This window comes from Triticum aestivum, chromosome 4A (genome assembly GCF_018294505.1).
Source record: "Triticum aestivum cultivar Chinese Spring chromosome 4A, IWGSC CS RefSeq v2.1, whole genome shotgun sequence".
Classification (NCBI taxonomy): Eukaryota; Viridiplantae; Streptophyta; class Magnoliopsida; order Poales; family Poaceae; genus Triticum; species Triticum aestivum.
The window spans coordinates 414,808,685-414,818,480 of NC_057803.1; the positions used below are offsets into that span (position 1 = coordinate 414,808,685).

The 9,796-nt window shown below is 49.2% G+C and overlaps 1 protein-coding gene and 1 pseudogene across 1 annotated transcript; both read right to left on the minus strand.

Annotated features, from left to right (window-relative positions):
* Nucleotides 1-391: 391 nt before the first annotated feature.
* Nucleotides 392-5,201, minus strand: LOC123082033 (kinesin-like protein KIN-14O). Its single transcript, XM_044504470.1, has 8 exons — nucleotides 5,100-5,201; nucleotides 4,729-4,766; nucleotides 3,788-3,952; nucleotides 3,482-3,691; nucleotides 3,348-3,385; nucleotides 3,132-3,259; nucleotides 2,936-3,008; nucleotides 392-957 (listed from the first exon to the last, which is right to left on the minus strand). The coding sequence occupies exons 1-8, from the start codon at nucleotides 5,199-5,201 to the stop codon at nucleotides 392-394; spliced, it is 1,320 nt and encodes a 439-aa protein (XP_044360405.1).
* Nucleotides 5,202-6,643: 1,442 nt separating this feature from the next.
* LOC123082034 (kinesin-like protein KIN-14O) lies at nucleotides 6,644-9,227 on the minus strand (annotated as a pseudogene).
* Between the last annotated feature and the right edge of the window lie 569 nt (nucleotides 9,228-9,796).

Here is a 9,796-nt window from a genome sequence, read left to right on the forward strand (position 1 = left end):
CAGCTCATGCGGAGAATAGAGGCAGAAGGAAGGATTTGGGTGCGTTCTGAACTTATGAAAGGAAACGTCGACTTCGTGCTTGCGGGTTTAGCGAGGTGGATTAGTGGGGAGGAGTAGTCTAATGTGTACTAGGTGGAGTGGTGTTGTACATATGTGTGAGAAATCACCACACTTGTAATTGACTGGTGGATGCTTTTTATGCTTTTCCTTCTTTAATATATGATATGCACACTCGTGTATATTCGAGAAAAAAAGGCCCTCCAGTAGTTAGTTACACAAGTTAACACACCCAAACTATCAAACAGCTGCAGACATGTTCCCAAAACATTTCACCACGAAACAACAAGTCAAAATCAGTGCTATGCAATCTGTATGTACTATTTCTGTGAGTTCAGGTTAAGCATGACATCCTTCTCCTGTGCTGATGCAGGGGAGCTCTCTGTACCGGCCTGGAAACAAGACTCTCCCTTGGCCGAGGCCGAGGCGTCGACGCTACCGTCGAATCGATGCTGTTACTGTTTACGTTGATCTGATCAGATTTGACAGACAAGTATTTCAGCCTAGGCTCACCGGATGAGAATGCCACTGACCTAGCCTTGGATGCGGAGTGGCTGACCGACTGGCTCCCACTTGGCTTAGATGAGTACGTGTTCACTGATTTTGTCAGCCTCGGTTTACTGACGGAATGGCTTGCCGCGCCGTGTCTTTGACGGCTGCACACTGTTGCGGACATGAAGTGAGGGACTGATCCATGATGGACCATCCTGCTCTTGGCCCTCTCGGTTGCCTGAGGGCTGTCTGCGGCATCAATGTGTCCTGCCACCAGAATGCTTCTGGGCGACCCCTTCTCGTCGCTGAGAGCCTGACAGACGGAGGGACAAAGCTTCTTCCTCTCCTCCACAGACCTCTCAGCACTCCTTATTTGTGCATTCAGAACCCCGAGTGTGAGCCGGCGGCCTCGCAGGTCACTGAGTCTTCGTCGCCTGGTCCGTCAACGCTGGTCACGCCTGGTCTGTCTTCGCCGACCCTGACCGTGCCACCGGACTCGCCCGCCGGCACGTCCTCCTCGCCGCTGATGGACAGTGGCTCCTCTGGTGTGGCAGCTCCAGCGCCATCTCCGCCTGTCGTCCTGCGTCCCCATACTCGCAGCAAAAGTGGCATCTTCCAACCAAAGAAGCGCACTGACGGCACTGTCGCGTGGCTTGCGGCTTGTGTGGCGCATGCTGAGGCTGACCCTACGGCTGAACCACGGCATTTTCGAGCAGCGCTTGGCATCCCACATTGGCGTGCTGCGATGGAGCAGGAGATTCATGCTCTTCAAAGAAACAACACTTGGCGTCTTGTTCCACCTCCATCTGGTGTCAATATCATTGACTCTAAATGGGTATTCAAGGTGAAGAAACATGCTGATGGCTCCATTGAGAGGTACAAGGCACGCCTGGTTGCCAAGGGATTCAAACAACGGTACGGTATTGATTACGAAGACACATTCAGTCCTGTTATTAAACCAACTACTATCCGTGTTCTTCTCTCTTTGGCTGTTACTCGCGGATGGTCGCTTCGACAGCTTGACGTTCAGAATGCCTTTCTCCATGGAGTTCTGGAAGAAGAGGTTTATATGCGTCAGCCGCCAGGTTTTGTTGATCCGGCTCAGCCACATCATTTGTGTCGCCTTGTCAAAGCTCTCTATGGTTTGAAGCAGGCCCCGCGTGCGTGGCATGCCCGTCTTGGCGCTGCTCTTCGTGCACATGGGTTTGTTCCTTCTACAGCAGACACGTCTCTGTTTATTCTTCAGCGACCTGAGGTGACTATGTACATTCTGGTCTATGTTGATGACATCATCCTTGTCAGTTCGTCTGCTTCTGCTACGGATCGGCTTGTGTCTTCTCTTGGTGCTGAGTTTGCTGTTAAAGATCTTGGGAGACTGCATTATTTTCTGGGCCTCGAGGTTCTTCATTCTGATAGTGGCTTGACTCTTACTCAGAAGAAGTACTCTCAGGATCTGCTGCGTCGTGCAGGTATGTTGCAGTGCAAGTCTGCTACGACTCCCATGTCTACCACAGACAAACTGACAGCTCTTGCTGGCGACTTGCTCTCTCCCGAGGATGCCACTGAGTACCGCAGCATTGTGGGTGGACTGCAGTACTTGCTCATTACTCGACCAGACATATCATTTGCAGTTAACCGTGTGTGCCAGTATCTTCATGCACCACGTGATTCTCACTGGTCAGCTGTTAAGCGTATCTTACGCTATGTTCGTCACACTGGTTCATATGGTCTCCATCTTCAGCCTGCACGTTCTGGACTGATCTCAGCATTTTCTGATGCCGATTGGGCTGGTAGTCCTGATGATCGGCGATCCACGGGGGGACATGCTGTGTTCTTTGGGCCTAACTTGATCGCCTGGCAAGCTCGCAAGCAAGCTACGGTGTCTCGGAGTAGTACCGAAGCTGAGTACAAAGCTATTGCTAATGCCACAGCTGAGATCATGTGGGTGCAGTCGTTGCTTCGAGAGTTGAAGGTCTCCCCAACTCAGCCGCCTGTTCTTTGGTGTGATAACATCGGTGCCACATACCTTTCATCCAATCCAGTATTTCATGCCCGAACGAAGCACATCGAAGTCGACTATCATTTTGTGAGGGAACGTGTTGCTCAGAAGCTCCTTCAGATTAAGTTTGTTTCTTCTAAGGATCAGCTTGCTGATATTTTCACTAAACCCTTGCCCTTGCCTTCTTTTGAAGGATGTCGTCGCAATCTTAACCTTCTGAGTGTTTCAGGACATAGTTAAGATTGAGGGAGGGTGTTAGACTAAGTATATATTAGATATACGTGTTGTAACATAACCTGTATTTGTACGGTTCCCTCTTATAAATATATGACAGCCGTACCCACCAAGGGTATCGAGCATTGTTCCAAACCCTATTTTGTCTAACACCGAGCTCTTGCTCGGCGTCACATATTTCCTTGTCAAGCTCCGCGAGCCGCTTCCGCTTTAACATTTTCAAGTCCTGCACCAATACAAGGGACGCCTTTACATGTAATCTACGTAAATACTACTCCCTTCGTCCCATAATATAAGAGCGTTTTTGACACTTCTCTAGTTCATCATTCACCCTCTTATCTTATCTTACCTCTGAAAGCTCTCTGCTGGATTCTATCAGCCTGGCTCTTTTCGCAAAGCCCAGCGAACAAATTGTCTCACCCACGTCGTCCTTGGAAGGGCTGATGTGCACTACCATCACAACTTTTGAGCCATCACCTGTTTTTAGCAAATCAACATAATAAACATATATATAGGTTTCCACATTTGATGCTTCAAATTGATCTGAAGTTGGGTTTTTCCGTACCGAGAGAATCACTGAGAATCTGGGTAAGCTTGCTATTTCTACAGAGTTTGACAAACACAAGGTAAGACCTAAGTAAGTACAGTACTACTTTGGAACATGAGAATTAACCTGTCGACATACGAAGGAACTACTACCTGTATGGAACATGGCTTCTCTTTCTCCTTAGTGCAGCGATGACATCTCCAAGGGCTGACAGAGACAGGTTTATGGCCTTACCCTCATCCATTATCAATCCAGATGCACCAGTCTTGAGCAACCGCTCGCTGCCACCAAGATCCACGAGCCACAGCTTGCTGACTTGTCCAGTCACACCTCCACATCTCCTTATGGTAATTCTTGTCAAACTACACACAGACAGAGCTAAGACAAGATAAAATTGGGTACTGTTCAAGTTAATACTACATACTGCACAAGCTGAAACTCTGTCTGGACCAACCCACCAGTGTGATCGGCTTGAAACATTGTTGACGTTTGTCCAGGATGTCGATCGGGATCGCCGTTCTCTGGAGTACCACTGGTTGGCTTTCTTGAGGTCCGGTACTGTGACATCGGTGAGCCCCTCGACTTGGACGGAGCCACTTGTGGTTGCTAGAATGCTGAGGTTACTGAAAAACTAAAAAAAAAGGCGCATTTGCTGCACTTTGAGAATTGATGGTCTTACTTGATAAGTACTTCTACTAATTTACAAGTGCATTGATGGTGTTAGAATAAATTCGAGGCCATCGTCGGTCTACCGAGGACCAAGCAATCACACAAACACAACACCAAGATTTGTTAACGAGGTTCACCGATATGGCTACATCCCTAGGGCCTGACTATGGGCACTCCTCCCCATGACACCGCTACAATACCGCACCCAGTCGCCCTGGACACCGGCACATGCCGCCGGCTTCCCCTGCGTTCCGGTGCTATTATGTTGGCATAGTTTACATTGTGTGTCTACCCCCGCTATATATGAGAGGCCTAGGATACACGTGTCCTACTTGGATACGACTCCATATCCTGTCTACACACCGTACGACTCCAAGTCCAACTATAACCTAACTTGTACAATAATATTCGACACAACTCTAACAAACTCCACCTTGATGAATATACTCCACCATCCTGGATTTGTCCATGCGTCAAACTTTCATGTACATTGAACTTGAGCTTATCCCATGAGAACCGCTGCTACTCCAAAGACTCCATATGACTCCACCTGCAACTTGTAGTCCCTTCTTTTCTTAACCACAGTGAACACTCGAGCAAAATTATGTTTCTTGTTACTCTAGTTTGTGCTCCCAACTTCCGGAGTATCATTCCAACGCCATCACACACTGATCACTGGCCTTCGTGAAAGTGAACAGCTCACATATTGGGTGTCACACATAAGAGTTACCTGAACTCAACATCACTGCTTCTTTCTTGACCGTTTATCTGAAACTTGAAGGAATTTCACCGTTGCTTGTAGTCATTCCGAGTCAAATTCGCAGTTGTCTCACCACATGTATGACCACCAGAGCCCTGGCCCGTCTCCATGCCCCGTGCGTATCGCACGCCTCGCCGCTATTACCGCGTCGATCCTCCGCTGTCCCGGAAGAGTCTCAAGGGTCGCGAATCCACACCACTCAACCCCTACTGCAGAGCACCACCGATCATCACCGACTGATGACGAGTTTCACGCTTTCATCAGACCATTGGGCTCCAGTCCGAATTACACATCCCTCGCTTTTTCCCAGCTGAATAGGCTTCGACTCTCTATGCACTTACGCCGTAGCCCCTCAATCCATCTCCACCTTCAACATAACTCCATGGTAGATGATTAGTCCACCTCTGCGCCCCGTCGACTTCAACCTCATATGCGTACGCCATCTTGAATCAACCCCGCGCAATAGTCTTGTCGAAGCCACACAAGCCCTCGGGGCCTGGGACACGTGTTTCCACGCCCAGAAGTCGGTCACCATCAGCATCACGCTCCTATGTCGCCGTCGCCGATCCCACCACCGTCTTCTGTTTCAACCGACTCACGTCGATCCGTCAGACTATCTAGTCCGACCCAGCCGAACTTGCCCGGCTGCATGACACGCTCAAGGCTCCCAAATCGTCTTCCAAAAAATTTCATCCATCACATAATAATTCCATCTTAGCTGAATTGACTTCCCGCAACACGCCTTCAAGCATCCCTGTTGTGCCAAGAAATTTTTCACCCTTGTCTGCCATAACCCAAGGTTTTCAGTTCCGTAAACTTCTCCACCTCAAACCCGGTACCCATTGACGCCCTGGTTCTTCATGCGGCTGACTTTATGAAAAATTATCTTTAGCTTCAAACTTCACGATGCTAGCAATTGCCTGTTCTGTCAACGCCTCTCGATGGAAGCCCAACATGATGATCTTTTTCCTTCTGCTAATTAGATCCGCAGACTTGTGCTGTCATAACGAGGACTCGGTCCTCTTTTTGTCCAAAACAAATCTCACGGCTTGGTTCCCATATCACGTGTATCAGCAGCAGCACCTCACATGTATAGACCCCACCAGGCCTTGCCCAAAGCCTCCACCTCGTGGCTACACAATGGCCTAGTCCATCAGGCACGCAACTAGCTTGACACGGCCTAGACTACCAACGAGCCTGCTCGGCTTCGGTTCCCTGCGACCCAGCGCCCGACTTGGTCCGCGCCGCTCCGGTCGAGCCGCTGCCTACACGCCCATCTCGCCAAAACCGGATCGATCTCGTACCGATCCGATCGACGAGAACTCCAACGCACTTGCCTGACGTCGCCTACCTTCAGATTGCTTTCCACCAAGTCGGATGTATCCCGATCGACTTTTCGCCTCACGCCGCTTCACGACTTCCTGGCGACCACGATCACAACATCAACCTTGTTTCCTCTAGATCAACAACACCCTTCGAACAACCTAGCTCTGATACCACTTGTTAGAATAAATCCGAGGCCATCGTCGATCTACCGAGGACCAAGCAATCACACAAGCACGACACCGAGATTTGTTAACAAGGTTCACCGATATGGCTACATCCCCGGGGCTTGACTATGGGCGCTCCTCCCCATGACACTGCTACAATACCGCACTCAGTCGCCCTGGACACCGGCACATGCCGCCGGCTTCCCCTACGTTCCGGTGCTATTATGTTGGCATATGTTACATCGTGCGTCTACCCCCGCTATATATGACAGGCCTAGGATACACGTGTCCTACTTGGACACGACTCCATATCCTGTCTACACACCGTACGACTCCAAGTCCAATTGTAACCTAACTTGTGTAATAATATTCGACACAACTCTAACAGATGGGTCTTACCAAGTTGTATTGCCTTCTATGGACCTGAAGAGAGGCTGCTGCCTTGGTGCCAACAAGTCCCTGAGACTTCCCATGTAGACCTCGAGCATGCTTATGGAGAAAGAGTATGTGGATGAAGTATCTTGAGCAGCATGAGAAAACAGTTCCTGAATCGCTCGAGGCACAAGGCCAAGGTTATCGCTAGTTCCTTCCGCAAGCAGTTAGCAGTTTCAAAGGATATTTCAGATATTGCCTTGAATTCAATCAATTGAGCTCAAGTACCAACTGACCATTGTATAGGTCTTCCCGGTCCCAGTTTGGCCAAAAGCAAGGATGCAGACGTTGTGCCCGTCAAGTGCAGATCGGAGGATTGGCCTCACCTCATGGAACACATCATCTGCATCATCAACAGTTACACTTGAAGAAGATAGATAAGCAGTGAAAATGTAGTGAGGCAAGATCGAATCGAGAAGCTACCTTGCGTTGACTCCTGGTCAAACACCCGATCAACACTGAAATCTTTCTTGATCCCCACTGCTCGAACTGCGATGTTCTCTTGTTCGACAGTAACTGGTGATTTGATCTTGATGTTGCTGGTTGAGATCGACGGCTGGACTCGGCAGAACACCCTGATACTTCCTGAATTTTATCCAAATTCAGCTTCTTAGAGTCTCAAGGAATACCAACTCTAAATCTATGTTGGGGAGAACACCAACTGCTATTTAGTTCTAGGATCAAAGGCGGTACCTTTCAGGTCTATGAGCTTGTCCAGTGCCTCACGTCTTGTCCGGTTGAGATGCCTCTGCCTCGATCTCAGAGCAGAAATCTCTTCTAAAACACCACGGAGCCGAAAGAATTATTTGGCGGTTTCTGTTTCGGTGAATCATCACATGAATGGACTTAATAAACAGCAGGAGAGTGTGGTGGTCTGAACCTTGCAGGGTTGAGATTTCCTTGTCATGGCCAAGTACGATTCCGCCGTTGGCCTCGTTCTCCATGCAAAGAAAGCAAGAGCTTCTTCCTTCCTCAGAGAAGCTTCATCTGCTTCGTAGTGAGAGAAGAACTGGAAAAGGAAGGAATATGAAACAACTCCTTACAAGCAAAGAATGACAAGAGCAGAGGGAATATATTCCAAACACCTTTGCAATGATTGGCCCTATGCAGGCAGGAAGACATTAATATGTGTACTTCAAAGGGAATCTGCCCAGCTAAATAACATTAAGTACATAATTTCTCCAATACCTTATGATTGTTGCATCTATAGCTCCTCTTGGACCCAATTAAATATAGGGGCTTCTCCCAGATAGCTTCTTCAGAACAAGATTGAAGAATACGTTGGCACAGAAGTCACCACATGGACAAAAAGAACACAAGAAAGAACACCCTGATACCTTGAGGAGAATCTGCTGCTGCTTGAGCCTGTCCCTGATTCCTTTTCTCCTCGGGAAACAGGGAGTTGTGTTCTTGATCTTTGATCTAGTGCCAGAGTAAGGACAGATAATATGAGGAATAAAGCGTGAGCCAAGCTAGGGGACAATTCCTCACTACAATGCAGCTCGGAATGATTGCAGCTCAAGACTTTTTGGTCCTGATCTTTCTTGGATCTTGATGGCTAAAGCTGGGACTGGGGGTGGCTAGAGCCTAGAAGCAATTACCAAAGCTCAAAGCTGCATGCAGCACATGGCTGTGGAAGAAGGAAGAATCCTACTATCCCAAGCCACAAGAATGCACGCTCTACCTTTATTCCACTCAAGAACACCACACAAGCAAAGCTAAGCTATACACCAGAAAGTGCTTCACACCACACTGGAAAGGGCTTCTTTCCAAGATCACCCAAGGAGATAGAATGATATATCAAAGGAAGAAACCCATCAATGAACAGTTGTTTGGAATGAAGAGAGAGAGAGAGGGGGGGGCATGTGGGTTGTGTGTTGTGGGAATTGCACAATGTATTGCTATCGTGTCTATGCACGTATATATGATGTACAAAGGTGGGCCATGGACCTCAACTATACACGGAACTAGGAGGCAGGCCCAATACACAATATGCACATAACACATATACTCAACACCCCCCCCCCCCAGTCGAAGCGGCACCGCGGCTGACGCAAAGACTGGACCGGAACTCCTCAAATGATGCCGTAGGCAGGCCCTTGGTCATGATATCTGCAAATTGTTGGGAAGTGGGGATGTGTAAAACATGAATATGGCCAAGGGCAACCTGTTCCCGAACAAAATGAATATCCAACTCAATATGCTTGGTCCGTCGATGATGCACCGGGTTAGCGGAGAGGTAGACCGCCAAGACGTTGTCGCAGTAGACCACCGGGCATGGTCAACAGGGCAAGAGAGCTACGGAAGCAGCTGGCGAAGCCACGAACACTCGGCAACGGCGTTGGCCACCGCACGATACTCAGCCTCAGCACTGGAACGAGAGACCGTAGGCTGCCGCTTGGACAACCACGAGATGAGTGAGGGGCCAAGGTAGACACAATAGCCCAAAGTGGAGCGACGAGTGTCAGGGCAGCCCGCCCAGTCTGCATCGGAGTAGGCGGTGAGGGCGGTGTCGGCGGAAGCGTGAAGCATGACGTCAAGATCCATAGTGCCACGAATATAGCAAAGAATCCGCTTGATGGCAGCCCAATGAACGTCGCGAGGAGCATGCATATGAAGACACACCTGCCGCACGGCATACTGGATCTTCGGTCGAGTCAGAGTGAGGTACTGGAGATCACCAACGATAGACCGATAGAAAGCAGCATCTGAAGCAGGAGAACCATCTGTGGCAGAGAGCTTGGCCTTCATATCAACAAGCGCAGCGGCGGGCTTGTAGTTAAGCATGCCGGCGCGCTCGAGGAGCTCATGAGCGTACTTCCGCTGATGAAGGAAGAAGCCATCCGGACGGCGCACCACCTCGACACCGAGGAAGTAGTGCAAATGACCCAAGTCCTTGATGGCGAATTCAGCGCGAAGACGAGCCGTGAGCTGACTAAGGAGACCAGCCGTATGATAACCCATAAGTATAGGGGATCGCAACAGTTTTCGAGGGTAGAGTACTCAACCCAAATTTGTTGATTCGACACAAGGGGAGCCAAAGAATATTCTCAAGTATTAGCAGCTGAGTTGTCAATTCAACCACACCTGGAAACTTAATATCTGCAGCAAAGTGT